Genomic DNA, 16,131 nt, shown 5'->3' with positions numbered 1-16,131 from the left:
GAAAATTCAAGAGAATAGAATGATGAAAGTAATGATAATTAGTATTTGTAATAAGAATAAGAAGATTAATTAATAAAGAAATAAGAAGATTAATAGAAGTGTTTTGAATCAAAATACCCATATGAAATAATTGAGACGGATATTGTTAACAAAAATATGAAAGAATTAATGAAATAATGTTATAATCATTTTGATGAATATAAGAATCTATATAGAATAGAAGAAATAATCTATTTGATATTAAAATAATAGATGTAATAGCAGTTAAATATCATATAGAAGATGTTTGTTTTGAAACATAATAATTAATATATTTTATTGATAATAAATAAAAGTTTTATTTCATTTTTAATTTTATTATTAATATTTATATAAAACAATTTTAAATTAATAATTAATTCTGATAGATGAATAATAAACTAAATATGTTTAGTATAAACTAATATATGAATCGAATAAAATATTATAAATAATATTAATATTTCTATAGAATAATTGAATAAATAATTTATATGAAAAATAAGAAATAAATAAGAAGAGTTATAAATTAAAATATTTATTTAAAAAATAAACATAGAATTTATTTTATAAAAAGAATTAAATATTAATATTTATTAAAATATTTATTTTATTTGTTAATATAAAATAATGAATGAAAAGAATATTTAAATATATTTTTATTTTATTTGTAAATTGTTACATTATTATATTATTTACATAGATAAAATATTAAATATTATTAATTCATTAAATTATTTATAAAATTATAAAGAATTAATAAAATTATATTTATTTATGATTACTATTATTATTATTATTATTATTTATTGAATAAATTATTTTTGATTTTCTTCTTTTGAAATATATAATTTATTTTATTTATTCAATTTATTTAATATTATGAAATTTATTCTATTTGTTTATTTATTTACTTCTTTATAATATCTATTTATTTGATTAAATTTATCATGTTTCTTTTTGCTTTTTTAATATATTTTAATTTATGAAATATTTATTTTCTTATTTTTATTTATTTCTTTTTTATAATTATTTTGTATGGTACAATTTATTATTAGTGTGTTAATTTGTATATTGTATATTATTATTTCTTCATTCATTTGGTTATTTATCATTTATTTATATTTTGTTTTATACCATATTCTGTTTGTAGAAAATATAATTCTTTAATTCTTTGACTATTTCATATCTAATCATTTATTCACGTTTCTCGTGTTTATAACTTATTATTCTCTCTAATATTTAAAATCACATTATTTTTATTATAATTTATTATAATTATTTATTTTTAATCAATCTAAAAGAATGAAATTAGTATATACTAATTCATTTGTGTAAATATTAGAATGGAGATTATATTTTGATTCATAACAACATAAGAATGTATAGATTTTTCATTTGAAATAAAGATAATAAATGAAAAGAAATAGAAAATGGAAATAAAAATAAAAAGAATGAATAATAAATAAAAAAGAAGAAATAGAATATGATTAAAAGAATAATAGAAGAATAATATAAATAATAAGAAAATAGAAGAAAATAAGACATAATGATAATAAACAAGAATTAGATATAATAAAAGAAATTAAACGATATAAAGAAGAATATAAATAACAGAAATATGTCAGAAGAAGAAAAAATATTAATAATTTGTGATTTTCTCCGGAGAAAATCACAAATTATTAATATTTCAAAATGAAATGATTATGAATGTTCTAAAAATAGAATGATGACGTGTAAATACGTAATAATTATTTATAGAAATAGATTTGACGTGGTAACAACTCAAATGTATTTATAGAAATAGAATGATGACGTATTGAAACGTAATCAAATATAAATAGAATTATGGAATAGATAACACAAAAATCTAAAAAATTAAAGATAGAAATGTCAGCTGACTCGCTGACCAAATTTATAGTAAAATTATAATAAAAATATTATAAAATATAATAAAAATATATAGTCAGTATAAATATATATATATATATTTTGAACCTCAAAAGTCAGAAGGGGAATAATATTGAGACACTTACTGACCATATTGGGATTAATAACACAATTTATGGAATCAAAATAAATATTATACCTCAATTTCAACTCAATTCAAAACTCAATTATTATTTACTCAGCTATTTTTATAAAAGGGGAAAGATATTTATAACAAAATAGTCAGTGCAAGAACCGACTGAAATTATCAGTTCGCTGACCCCGGTATATATAGTAATGTATACATGGCAGGGTTGAATTTAACGTTCAAAATTTCACATGGTGATGAATTAGGGTGAAAGAAAGGTGCAGAAATGAGAAGAAAACGCGTCATAGAAACATAAAGAAGCGGAGAAACGTAAAAAACGATTAAAACAACAAGAGAAGGTGAAGTATTACAAGAGCATCGAGAAATTAAATGGCAAATAAAAATATTAAATAATAAAAATATTAAAACAGAGAACGATATAATAACGTAATATATACGTGTAACAACCTGTCAAACAAATAAAAACAACAAAGTCGAGATACTAAAAACTTTAATCAATTGGCTGCTAACATGACCAGTAACTCCCCTCAACTTAATAAAGTGCCCACTCAACAACCTTATCCTTATCCATTCAGAAAACAACACATCTTTCTCGGAGGAAGTATTGCTACCGGAAAGTCGACACTGGGAAGTGCAATCTACAACTACGTTAGTAATTATACGGAGGCCGTGTTCATCAGGGAATATATAGATTATAATCATTCAGGTGAAGAAATGCTCAAGAAATTATTTAATAATATCATTACAAATTTTGAATTCCAGAAGTATATTTTACAGTGTTATGAAGACCAATTGAATTCTTTAGATTATGAGGAAGCCGATTTCGTTATTTGGGATAGGCACCCCATAGAATCGTTAGAAATATTTTGTCATAACGAAAAACGTTAACAAATGCACAAAGAGAAAGTCTGAAATTACAAACAGAATATTTATGTAAAAGATATCAAATTCCAAATGTCTCAGAGAGCGCCGTTACGCTGGTAAAATTAGATACTTCATATTTGGATATTATCGAAGTCGAACAATTGGTGTTGGGTGATTATATATGTTCTCTTTTATTGGGTGAATTTGACACAGACTATTATTTTCTACTTTATTGTAGTAATATTGATATACAATTTAAAAGACTTCTCAAAAGAAACAGACTATCAGAAACCGCCAGATATAAATTCAAGGAACAGTTGATACCACTCAATACTACGTATACGGATTTCTTTATCAAGCACCAAACAAGCAAGTCAACTTCTAATTGAATATCTAATTATTCTCATTCTTTGTTTATATCATGGAAGAAACAGGAAATTCGTTTATTAATAAATTAGAGAACAAAAGACCAAATCTACTATTAAGAGTATGTTACTCCGTTGCGGCTTCAATTATATTACTCGTACTAATTATGTGCATAATAATAGCTGAATTATTTTTAAAATTCCTGGATTAAACGAAAATAAGCCAAAATAAAATTTAATTATTCTTCTTCGGCTTACACTGTTCATGTTTTCTGTTTTCTCTTTTTTCCCTACATCGTCTAAAAGCCCCAATAACAGAACCATGTTGCTCCAAGAATTTACAAGCTAAAGAAGCGATATCCTCTATCAAAAAGATTTCATCTTCAATGAGAACAGAATATCTTTCACTTCCTAAAGTACAGCACTCCTCCCTTTTATACAAATTAACCATATCATCACACAGATCATGTAAGTCATTCATATCATTATAAAAATCAAGCAACAATTCAACTTTTAAGTCGTCAAACGGATAGTAGTCAATCTTGTCTTCAGGATTATTACTCATTGAATAAATTACAAGATAAACTTCAATTAAATTTATCATAAACAGACATAACTCACCGTGAACAGGCAGTACACGTCATCAAACAGACAATAAATATTACTAATCAATACGTAATCAAACGTTTTTAAAGAACTGAAAATTAAACATTAACATCGTCGCCATGAACTCCTCCGCTTACATTAAAAATGCTTTGAATGATTTGACAAAGGAATTATCCATCATTATTAAACATTTATCAACAACCAATTTATCTCCCGAAGGAGATAGCCTCATTCATGCAATCGCTTTATGGACAAGACAAGTTTCGTTTATTAAAGAATTTAACTATGATGATACGTTATTTGGCTATTTAGATTATTTAATAGCAGACGCCCAAGTGTTAATAATAGAAAATGAAAAATTGATAGAAATTTTAAGTCAATTTAGATTTCTTTATAACAGAGATTATGCAATACACTTTAAGTGATTAATTTTTATTAATTATTTTATTTTCTATTTGTCAATTAAACGAGTATTTGTTGTCCACAACCTTTTTATTAACTTATGTAAACTCCCTCGCCGGGCACATCAAATTTAGTCTAAACAACTAAACACCACGTTTCGTCTAATTCCACATTATCTAATAATATTAAGAAAATAAAAGAGTAAAAAGTCTTTAATTATCTTTAGTCTCAACCTTCTTAGGCTTCTTTTCCTCATCTTTAGATTTTAACGGTCTAAGTAAAGCGCGTTTAGATTCGTTTTCATTTTCTTCAACGCGAATAACATCAACATCAACTTCTTCGGCCTGTTTTCGAGACGACTTTCGAACCCAGTCTGGAATAGTACTCTGGTCAACGGTCTTTTTATTACACTTCTTTGCAAACTTTTTATTCCATGCATTAAATGAATTAAGTCCTATATTATTTTCATCCAAATATCTAGATATTCTTTCACATCTTCTAATACTTTCAAGTTTTTGTCTTATTAAATCTCGCCTGTCTTCATCACTTTTAACTTTATCGGAGTTATTAATCTTCCAGTCAATATATGACGGCTCTTTCATGGTGTAATAGAACTTCTTGAGGAAAGCGTTAACGTTCGGCTCAGACTGCGCCTCAGTGTAAACATCTAATATATCCATAGCGGCGACGTCCATGTAAATATCATCTCTTGGCCTGTTCATGTTTGTCATTGAATTCGATATATATTTTAAAGTTTTCTTTCGTTAAATAGTTCAGCCACCTTCAACGATGTCATCGCCACGTAAGAAAAAAAAACCTCACCAATCCGTAAAAATAGATCAAATCGAACTAACAAAAATACATTAATGTCTAAAGAAGAATTCCACTCTGAACCCAATAAAATGGACATGATTCACTTAAAAGATGCTCTAGCAAACAACAAGGCTCTCCATTTCACGTCCAGATTCATGTATTTAACGCTCTGGGGCGATGAAATTTCCAATCAAATACAGTTCAAAGAAGTGGTGGATCGTCTAGCCGGTGCAACAAATAACGTTCAGTATGCTCATATTTCACCCACTGAAATAGACGAAGTAAATCCCAAACCACACCAGCACCTGCTAATAGTCACCAAGAGACCGCGCTCATTTAAAGCGAGACCGTTAATTAATCACTCGGACGGAACGAAGCAGACTTTTTGGTACTCACGGGTAAATTCTTACACCTCACGCACTGGTGATATCTCGGCGATTATACGTTATATTACGAAGAAAGGTGCTGGGATGTGTAAGGGGGATCCATCCACAAAGGAGGACTTGAAACAGACGTGGATCAACGCTTTATCAGAACTCGATTCTTACCAGGATTACAGTGAATTGGAAAAAACCCTTCTAGATATTAACGCTGAAAAGTATATTCAGCAGGAAGGTAAAATAAAGGCGAGGTGGTTGCGTAAGAACGCGAGACGTCTAGATATCGAACATTACACGAGAACCGATTTATTCCCCTGGAGAGAAGAAATGCCGGAAGTACAAACAATCCGCAAATGGTTGAAATGTGCCGCGGGGAATAAATATCGGATGGGAAATTTATTTATTGTAGGACCTACCAAAACAGGCAAAACAGAATTTGCCATACAAGAAATCTTCTTAAAATATAATACCTTCATGTTAAGAGGAGATTCTCTGTTCGACGCGTACGACGACGAACAAAATTATAAATTCATTCTCTTTGACGATATAAATTACGATAAAAATTTAATAAGATTAATAAAGGCGGTTACTTCTACTATAGATAAAAAAACAATGGTCAATATTAAATACTCAAAAGCAATTGTTACCGCCAGACCTTGTATCCACCTATTAAATCAGAGGGAGTATGAAGGAGTAGTAGAATTGATGAAATACAACGGAGGCTATAACTGGTGGAAAAGAAATTCACTGACAGTGTTCATAGATAAAAAGCTTTATAAAGATCCCGAAGAATCTGAAAAAGATTCAGAAGATATGGAAAAGCGGGAAGAAAACTACGATGCAATGGAAGATTTACAAGAAAAATATGAGACCATCAAAGATATGCCAGAAGAACAAGATTTAATTGATAATAAATCGGCGGAGCACCTCTCTTTCTACAAAAGAGTGACTAATTTAATGGAGTCACTCGGTTACGATGAAGAATTCCTAGAAGGCCTGACGGAAAAAATAAAAGAAGCAAAGAAAGATAAGAAGATGAAAAAAATTCTAAATGAATCCCAAGAAGACAACACGAGTATGTTAGAAGAGTGGAACAAAGACCTAGAAGAATACCAAACAGATAATCCACTCGGCTTGTCAAGGGAAGATTTTGGCGACTTCGAAAGAGAAACCATGTCCTCCTATGAAAAGCAGAGAAATAGTTATTTCGCGAGATACATGGACTCTTCAGCTGATGATTACAACGAAGAAATGGAAGAAGATTATACAGACGAAGAATACAAAGAAGAAAACTTTCCCAGGGAACAGCCACCTTTCTGAAGAGATGGAAATGATCCAGACATCATTTATGACTAAAAAGAATTAAATTAATTTACTTCTTTTTATCTTTTACCATTGAAATTTTTGTTATTTTTCTCGGTTTCACCGTTTTATCCTTCTTCGCCGCTTCTTCCCATGCATGTTTATTAATGCGTTCCATGGTACGTTTCAATATTAAATTGTTTCTTTTCGAAGCACTCACGCGCTTTTCATATCGTCCAATTTCATCCGCCTCAATCATGTCATACACGCCCCTTGGAATAGATTCAGTAATATGTCCATTAATATCGACAACTTCTCTTTCATTTTCTGGATTATCATAATATTTCTTTACTCGTTCCTTTATTCTTCCTCTAGCTTCTTTGTACCACTTCTCGTAATCATATTCATTATAAGATGAACGCATCAAATCATTTGTCTTCTGTCTATAATCCGAAGCAATGGGAATAGCATCATATTTAGGTTCAATTTTATGTCTACCCATTATTTCATATCCACGATTTCCTTCTCTCAGTGTAACTGTTTCATCTCCGCGTTTGTCAAATCCAGAATTTGAATCAGAAGAAATATCATCTCTTATCATTCTTTTTCTAGGCTGTATTACACTCTCAGAAACATAAGAATCTGCACCACCACGTACAGCAAAACTCTGAGCATATTCAACAAAATCATTAATATTTATACCATTTCGTTCAGCTAACTTATTTGCAATAATCTTAGCACCCGCATTTCTATTATCATTCCAAGAACCTCGTAATTTATCAAAATCATGAGAAGCAACATCCAATTTATAACGAATTTCATCAACATTAGACTTATCATCCATAATACCACTCAAAACCATCATCATACTTTCATGAAAATTTTGCATATCATTAACAGGAACAACATATTCAGCATTAAAAGACTGAGCAATATTTTCAAATTGTTTCATAATTGCATTAACATTACTTATTACATCATTATATTGTGCACCCCGAACCTCATCATCTTTTATATACTTATTAACATCTTTAAAACGAGAAATTAATAATTGGCGTGTATTTTCAAATGCCTTTTTACTCTGTCTCATATCCGGATCATCACTATAAAATTGTTCTTCTCCTGCATTTATTATTTGTCCCTTCTTTTTATATGAATTCATATCATTTTGTATACTATTCACCAAACTTATTACACGAGTAATTTCTTCTGTTTTACCACTACCAATTTTATGTATTGATGAATTAAGAGCTTTCACTTCACTCTCAAGTATTCTCATTCTTCTAGTGAAATTAGCGGGTTCTCTTTCTTCCAATAAATCTTTAAGTAAATCATTTAATGGTATTTTCATATGTTCAGGTAATCTATTAACAACATCAAAAACATTTTTCCATTCTTCTGATTTCTTTTCTAATTTATCAAGACGTTCTGTATATAAATTGACCTTATCTGTAACAGCATCGAGTTGTTTCAATGAAAATCGGTTCTGTTCAGCAAGTCTTGAATCAATATCCTTAATAATTCCTTCTTGTTTCTTTACATAATCATTAATTTGTCCTAATAAAGCATTTACATCATTTCGATTATATGTATTAGGTAATGTCTGATCAAACCACTTAGCAGCATCATTAACATCCAATTTAGTCTTATAAAGTAATTGTATTTCTTTTTGAAGGTGGTTTTTATATAATTCCAAATCTGCTCTAACAGCATTTAAATTTTCTGGACTTATTGTATTCAAATGTCTAAATTGAGAATTTAAATCATCATATTGTTTAGAAAATACCATTCCCATATTCCGATAAGCATTAGATAGATTCTGTAATTCATTCTCAAAGGCAGGATATTTATCAATTAATCCTCTCATGACATTAACTCGTTCTTCGATATTTTGTAATCTAGAACCCTGTTTTTCAATTAGAGGTTCATAGAAATCTCTGAAAGCATTTAACTCTGCACGAGTAACAAATATCCCATTATTCCTTTCAATTTGAGATACACGACGTTTCAATACTGAATTTTGTTCTGTAAGATCCTTTATTTGAGTACGAACATTACGAGGAATAAAATCACCAAATTGTATTTTTAATTCATTAATCTTATTCACATTTTCATTTATCATTTCTCTATTTTCACGAACTAAATCTTCAACTGTAACAAATCGTTCAGCATTTTGTTTATATTTTTTAATTGCAGACTCTAAACGTTCAATATGATGAACATTTTTAAGATTATCCTGTTGAGCACGTAGAATAGCTCTATACAGACTTTTATTATCATCATCAATCTTTTTCTGTCGTTTATTGTTTTCTTTATAAAAACTACCTTCTTCACCTAATCGTTTATCCAATTCCCTACTAACTATATTTTGAAGAGATTCATCTGGAAGTGGTGGATTATAAGGTCTTCCACCAAATTGATAAAACTGTTGTTCATTATCAATGGGTTGTTTATCATATTGTCTGGAAACATACTTTCCAGCACTATTATAATAACGGTTATTTCGTTTGTTATAACTATATTGTCTTCTCCTTCGTCTCCACATCAAATAACCAAATAAAGTTCAATAATCAATTAGAGATTAACATTATGTTCTGGCAATCCATCATTTGGTATTACCAACCCACCGTTAGAATATGCATCATTGGCATTATCATAAACAGTCTCAGGATTAATTGATGGAGCAAATCCATTAGCAATAGCTCCAACTAAAATATACGGAGGTTGAGCATTAGGAATATTACTAGGTACAACAAGTCCATTATTATTGCGAGCATAACCAATAAACCCAGCATAAGGTTTAAATGAATTTTCATCAGTAACGAGTACTTTTCTCAAACCTCTCAATGTAACATCAAATTGCCAATGAATAGTAAGAGTACAAGCATTGGCAACATTAACAGCTTGAGGAGTTTTTATAGCGATAAGTAATTGAGGATTCCATGCACTATACATGTTATCCATACTAAGTACATCTCTAGTATTAGTTGTTGGTAAATACATAGACTTTTCCATCATAGATGCTGCATCTAATTGTCTCACTACTCCCCATCTACTACCATAATACAATGTCTTTTCATTTGCACTAGAATAAGAAGAAACAGAAGAATAAGCAGGTAATTGGAAATATCTCGTATTATTAATAACAGCAGTATTAATTCTAACACCATTACGATCCCATGCTGTACATATAGAAGGGAATGTTGCACTATTTAACAACTGATTTCCAATGAATGTCATTTCCATGGATGCTCTGACAGCATTTAACTTGAATTGATCATACATTCCCATATAATTATGAAAATATTGTGTAGAAGTCATCAAAGCAGTGACATTCCTCAACATTGTACCTTCATTTGCACCAACTGGAACATTAATAGAAACATCCTCTTGCATACTAATAACTACATTAGTACTATCTCGTTGCTGCATAGCACTTGCAAAATTACCAAATGCTTGTCGTTTCAAAGTTGTACGTTTTTTATAACCTCTTCTTGGATAATTACGTCTACTAACACGTCGTTGCATCAAATGATTGAAAACAAGATTCAATTAAAAGTTCTAATTAAAGAGTGATATAGTCTTTGATAGTAATGAAGTAACATTACCACAAAAATCAACAACTTTATCACCTGCAACTTTCCTCAACCCACCAATTAAGACAGATTCCAAAGCATCTCGACCAGCACTCAAATACGTATTATTATCAATAAACTCCATACCTTCAGAAATACCAGTATAAGCGTATCCTACCAACACCTTAGCAGTATTATAACCAGGTACAGCATCAGAAATGGCACTTTCAACTAATGGACCAATTCATTCTTAACTCCCTTTTTAACCATATTACATGCATAAGAAGTAATACCCGTTCCTTCAGCAAGAGAACCAAGAGTCAAGAAAGTATCAACTGGAATGTTTTCAAAGCCATATCGTTTCAATGCATCCGTCCATGACTCTCCATCACCACGTTCAATAACAAACCCGCTAACACCATCTTGAACAAATTGTCCTAAACCATTTAACGAAATTACACTGTCATGAGATGCAACCTCGCCAGTCGTTGGATTTCTCCAAGATGACTGACAACGAACAAAATTATATGCTTCGACAATCTCAAGAGGAGATGAACGCAATTGCTTAAATCTCACTGTAATATACCCCATAATTTTCATAATATACGAACCATCAGTCTCAACGGTGGTATGATTAGCAAGTTCTTGTTTATATGCAGCTTCAACATCCGCGGCATCCGATCCCTGAAATCCTCCAACTACAATACCACGACCAACACGAACTTTTATTTTCACATTATCACGAATAACATCCTGTAAATCAACATTGGCATTATCCAAAATAATTTCCTCTTCTTCTTGAGGTATTCCCACATTACCAGTCCAAGAAATACCACCATCATCAATAAAAGAAAGAGCATCAGTAATATCACCAGCACCAGTGGGAAGAGTGGCTTTGGCACCATACATAATAAAAGGATAAAAACGTCCATTTTGATTCTCTGGAATAAATTTATATAACTTTCCCGCCATCATAGTGGGGGTTGTCATCATTTTTTCACTCGAAGATACTCCAGCAACATCAAGTGATAGATGTAAACTGGCACCAGGTAATTTACTTTGATATATAAAAGAAGAATAAGAAGAAAGAACATCAAAACTAGGCTCAACATATGAAACTCCTGTAGGACTTGGAGTAAAAAATCCGGGAGGAACAGTACGACGACTAGCTAAACCATAAACAGTTGGAAAACTGAGAACTTGCGTGGCAATTATCGGATAACCAGCACCATGTTCCGGTTTTCCGATATAAAAATTCCCATTATAATATTCAATAAATTCGCCAGCCTGACCTTCTTCAAAATACACATGATTCGCATCAACTAATAATTCAGCAGCATCGATATCTGTCCAATTTGAACCATTATCAATACTCACCTGAAGTGAAATACTCTTTATAAAACACACTCTAAAATTCATTAATGTGGATACTCCTTTACTAACATCGCCACAAATATGAACATCCATAATTTTAAATTGATCAAAACAATCACACATTTCTATAAATTGCCTGGAACCAGCAAGCATGGATAAACTCGAAATGGTGTGGACATCACTGTAATCTCTTCCCCCGATATGTCTCATTGCACCTCTCCATTCAGTTGACACCGGAATAGTAACAGTAAGCTCTTGTCTCTGATTACGTTTTGCAATATCGACATTAACTTTAGCTGGTCCATATTTCTTATGTTTAAATGTTGAATTAGATGAAAAAGACATAAACTGATATTACAAGATCCCAGAGAAACTGAGAATATCAATGAACACAGAAGTGAGTATAAAAGACCTAATAAACACCTGTAATATCCTCCAAATGAATCAATACGACATTGTATTGGAAAAAGAAACAATAACTCTAAAAGATATACCAAGCTTACTTGTAATAAACAGAATAAAACTGACAGGAATTAATCCAGACAATGACGAAAAACAAATACAAATAAATGAACAACCAACTAATCATATAATCATAACATCTGAAAAGGGTAACACTCAAACATGGCAATCTCTAAACATTCCAACTTCAACTGTGACATTTCTAACAATGGAAGATGACGATGAACATGAAATAATGATTACAGAAGGAAGTGGAATACTCTATGTAGTAATGAGCTTCGACTTGAAAACACACACAATCCATTTCGGTGCATACGAAAATCAATGGTTCAATATCACACCTCAAAAAAACATAATAATATTTCCTTATAGATTAAATTATAATGATTCAACTAAACGTCTAACATTAACATTAGAAAGTGGGGGAAGAGAACAAAACTCAAACCAACAATTCATTGAAATAGACTTGGAAATTAATGGAGGAATATCAGCAGTTTCTCCCGGTCTTTTTGATGAGATTTGGAATAAATACTTCAACAAGGAAGTTTAAACTTTTAATTGACTAGTTATTCAATTCATCTCAATAAACATTATAACCAATGGAAACAGAGATAAACCTAACAAACCTCATAAAAACATGCAATAAATCGAACCAGGATTCACTTGAAATAATTTCCGAAAAAGAAAAAATTATTCTAACAAATATACCAGATTTGGAAACAAAACAACCAATAAATACTATAACTCTATCTTCTTACATAACACAGAATGGAAATTATACAATTCAAACACCAACTGATTACGACGGAATAAAAGAAGTAAACCTCAAAGTCGATGTACCTCCTAAAACAGAAGATATGTTAGTAAAATTGATAAACCAGAACGGCCAACAAACCTTCTTACCAGAACCGAATCATACCTTCGGTCAAGTTTCGATAACAACGGATGTCAACCCTCCTCTTCAAACACTAGCACACACATTTACGAATAACGGAAATTACCTTCTTAAACCAGACGAAAATCATTACGGTTTAAATGCCGTCAATGCATCAATAAACGTACAACCTGCTCTACAAGCAAAAGACATAACAATACAGGAAAACGCAACAGCAACTTACACTCCGGATTCAAACTACTATGGTTTTTCAAAAATTACCATAACCACGAACATCCCAGAAGAAAAACATACATTCAATAAGCTATATTATTCGAGTGGAACCGAAGCCTTTCCAATTAACTATCCTACCAACATAATAAACCTTCCTACAAACACAGAACAGGTTACATGGTCGGAACTCAACATTCCTTACTCCGAAGAAACGACACTCGTAAAATCTAGTCACGCGCTTAGACCGTTTTATATAACTCTACTAAGTTCTAAAAGCTGCCTTTCGTTAAAATTCGCAAATAATGGGAAATTAGAACCCCGATTCATATATGAAGGAGAAATCTTCTTAGCTGCGGGGGAAAAGGCATTACTCGTTCCAATACTCTTCGCCAATGCAATAAATTGGGGCAGTATATTCTTTATAGCATCGAACTCTGATGATGAAATGGCACAACAAGAAGATTCAATGAAAATAGCATTCAGAAAAGATACACCATCATATTCATATTTGCCAACTTCACTTTTCTCGAACCGCTGGAAAGCACTAGGTAATTAAATTCTTTTGTGAATAATTTAATGTTGTCAGTTGTACAGGAAAATAAGAGTGAAATAACAACCAAAGGGAAGTGCATGTAACGATTTCCTGATAACTGATAACATTAAATCGAGCAAAAGAAATCAATAAATTGTGTTATTCAACACACTTTAGTCAGAGAGTGTTTCATAAATAATTCAACACTGACTTTTGAGGTTCAAAATATATATATATATATTTATACTGACTATATATTTTTATTATATTTTATAATATTTTTATTATAATTTTACTATAAATTTGGTCAGCGTTGTCAGCTGACATTTCTATCTTTAATTTTTTAGATTTTTGTGTTATCTATTCCATAATTCTATTTATATTTGATTACGTGTTGATGAGTAAATTCTATTTCTATAAATACATTTGAGTTGTTACCACGTCAAATCTATTTCTATAAATAATTATTACGTATTTACACGTCATCATTCTATTTTTAGAACATTCATAATCATTTCATTTTGAAATATTAATAATTTGTGATTTTCTCCGGAGAAAATCACAAATTATTAATATTTTTTCTTCTTCTGACATATTTCTGTTATTTATATTCTTCTTTATATCGTTTAATTTCTTTTATTATATCTAATTCTTGTTTATTATCATTATGTCTTATTTTCTTCTATTTTCTTATTATTTATATTATTCTTCTATTATTCTTTTAATCATATTCTATTTCTTCTTTTTTATTTATTATTCATTCTTTTTATTTTTATTTCCATTTTCTATTTCTTTTCATTTATTATCTTTATTTCAAATGAAAAATCTATACATTCTTATGTTGTTATGAATCAAAATATAATCTCCATTCTAATATTTACACAAATGAATTAGTATATACTAATTTCATTCTTTTAGATTGATTAAAAATAAATAATTATAATAAATTATAATAAAAATAATGTGATTTTAAATATTAGAGAGAATAATAAGTTATAAACACGAGAAACGTGAATAAATGATTAGATATGAAATAGTCAAAGAATTAAAGAATTATATTTTCTACAAACAGAATATGGTATAAAACAAAATATAAATAAATGATAAATAACCAAATGAATGAAGAAATAATAATATACAATATACAAATTAACACACTAATAATAAATTGTACCATACAAAATAATTATAAAAAAGAAATAAATAAAAATAAGAAAATAAATATTTCATAAATTAAAATATATTAAAAAAGCAAAAAGAAACATGATAAATTTAATCAAATAAATAGATATTATAAAGAAGTAAATAAATAAACAAATAGAATAAATTTCATAATATTAAATAAATTGAATAAATAAAATAAATTATATATTTCAAAAGAAGAAAATCAAAAATAATTTATTCAATAAATAATAATAATAATAATAATAGTAATCATAAATAAATATAATTTTATTAATTCTTTATAATTTTATAAATAATTTAATGAATTAATAATATTTAATATTTTATCTATGTAAATAATATAATAATGTAACAATTTACAAATAAAATAAAAATATATTTAAATATTCTTTTCATTCATTATTTTATATTAACAAATAAAATAAATATTTTAATAAATATTAATATTTAATTCTTTTTATAAAATAAATTCTATGTTTATTTTTTAAATAAATATTTTAATTTATAACTCTTCTTATTTATTTCTTATTTTTCATATAAATTATTTATTCAATTATTCTATAGAAATATTAATATTATTTATAATATTTTATTCGATTCATATATTAGTTTATACTAAACATATTTAGTTTATTATTCATCTATCAGAATTAATTATTAATTTAAAATTGTTTTATATAAATATTAATAATAAAATTAAAAATGAAATAAAACTTTTATTTATTATCAATAAAATATATTAATTATTATGTTTCAAAACAAACATCTTCTATATGATATTTAACTGCTATTACATCTATTATTTTAATATCAAATAGATTATTTCTTCTATTCTATATAGATTCTTATATTCATCAAAATGATTATAACATTATTTCATTAATTCTTTCATATTTTTGTTAACAATATCCGTCTCAATTATTTCATATGGTATTTTGATTCAAAACACTTCTATTAATCTTCTTATTTCTTTATTAATTAATCTTCTTATTCTTATTACAAATACTAATTATCATTACTTTCATCATTCTATTCTCTTGAATTTTCATAATTTATATCTTACATGTTCATTTTATTCATAAATATTATATTTATATTGCAATTTCT

The 16,131-nt window shown here is 28.5% G+C and overlaps 8 protein-coding genes across 8 annotated transcripts; 4 read left to right on the top strand and 4 right to left on the bottom strand.

Moving 5' to 3' along the window:
• Positions 1 to 3,520: 3,520 nt before the first annotated feature.
• EHI_119790 (uncharacterized protein) lies at positions 3,521 to 3,850 on the bottom strand (the record flags this gene model as incomplete). The annotated part of the gene is made up of 1 exon (XM_001914149.1): positions 3,521 to 3,850. One exon carries the CDS (start codon positions 3,848 to 3,850, stop codon positions 3,521 to 3,523), a length of 330 nt encoding a protein of 109 aa, XP_001914184.1.
• Positions 3,851 to 4,010: 160 nt separating this feature from the next.
• EHI_119780 (uncharacterized protein) lies at positions 4,011 to 4,316 on the top strand (the record flags this gene model as incomplete). Its single annotated transcript, XM_644258.1, has 1 exon — positions 4,011 to 4,316. The coding sequence occupies one exon, from the start codon at positions 4,011 to 4,013 to the stop codon at positions 4,314 to 4,316; it is 306 nt and encodes a 101-aa protein (XP_649350.1).
• A 189-nt stretch (positions 4,317 to 4,505) lies between these two features.
• On the bottom strand, positions 4,506 to 5,024 carry EHI_119770 (uncharacterized protein; the record flags this gene model as incomplete). The annotated part of the gene is made up of 1 exon (XM_644259.1): positions 4,506 to 5,024. One exon carries the CDS (start codon positions 5,022 to 5,024, stop codon positions 4,506 to 4,508), a length of 519 nt encoding a protein of 172 aa, XP_649351.1.
• Positions 5,025 to 5,216: 192 nt separating this feature from the next.
• Positions 5,217 to 6,806, top strand: EHI_119760 (uncharacterized protein; the record flags this gene model as incomplete). Its single annotated transcript, XM_644260.2, has 1 exon — positions 5,217 to 6,806. The coding sequence occupies exon 1, from the start codon at positions 5,262 to 5,264 to the stop codon at positions 6,804 to 6,806; it is 1,545 nt and encodes a 514-aa protein (XP_649352.1). The 5' UTR covers positions 5,217 to 5,261.
• A 52-nt stretch (positions 6,807 to 6,858) lies between these two features.
• EHI_119750 (uncharacterized protein) lies at positions 6,859 to 10,316 on the bottom strand (the record flags this gene model as incomplete). The annotated part of the gene is made up of 2 exons (XM_644261.2): positions 6,859 to 9,271; positions 9,412 to 10,316. 2 exons carry the CDS (start codon positions 10,314 to 10,316, stop codon positions 6,859 to 6,861), a joined length of 3,318 nt encoding a protein of 1,105 aa, XP_649353.2.
• A 33-nt stretch (positions 10,317 to 10,349) lies between these two features.
• Positions 10,350 to 12,082, bottom strand: EHI_119740 (uncharacterized protein; the record flags this gene model as incomplete). The annotated part of the gene is made up of 2 exons (XM_001914148.1): positions 10,350 to 10,594; positions 10,639 to 12,082. 2 exons carry the CDS (start codon positions 12,080 to 12,082, stop codon positions 10,350 to 10,352), a joined length of 1,689 nt encoding a protein of 562 aa, XP_001914183.1.
• Positions 12,083 to 12,122: 40 nt separating this feature from the next.
• Positions 12,123 to 12,749, top strand: EHI_119730 (uncharacterized protein; the record flags this gene model as incomplete). The annotated part of the gene is made up of 1 exon (XM_644256.1): positions 12,123 to 12,749. One exon carries the CDS (start codon positions 12,123 to 12,125, stop codon positions 12,747 to 12,749), a length of 627 nt encoding a protein of 208 aa, XP_649348.1.
• Positions 12,750 to 12,798: 49 nt separating this feature from the next.
• Positions 12,799 to 13,863, top strand: EHI_119720 (uncharacterized protein; the record flags this gene model as incomplete). The annotated part of the gene is made up of 1 exon (XM_644257.1): positions 12,799 to 13,863. One exon carries the CDS (start codon positions 12,799 to 12,801, stop codon positions 13,861 to 13,863), a length of 1,065 nt encoding a protein of 354 aa, XP_649349.1.
• Between the last annotated feature and the right edge of the window lie 2,268 nt (positions 13,864 to 16,131).

Source organism: Entamoeba histolytica, genomic scaffold (genome assembly GCF_000208925.1).
Source record: "Entamoeba histolytica HM-1:IMSS scf_1104750518129 genomic scaffold, whole genome shotgun sequence".
Classification (NCBI taxonomy): Eukaryota; Evosea; order Mastigamoebida; family Endamoebidae; genus Entamoeba; species Entamoeba histolytica.
The sequence above is the reverse complement of the archived record's forward strand: the minus strand, read 5'-3'. Positions and strand labels throughout refer to the sequence as shown.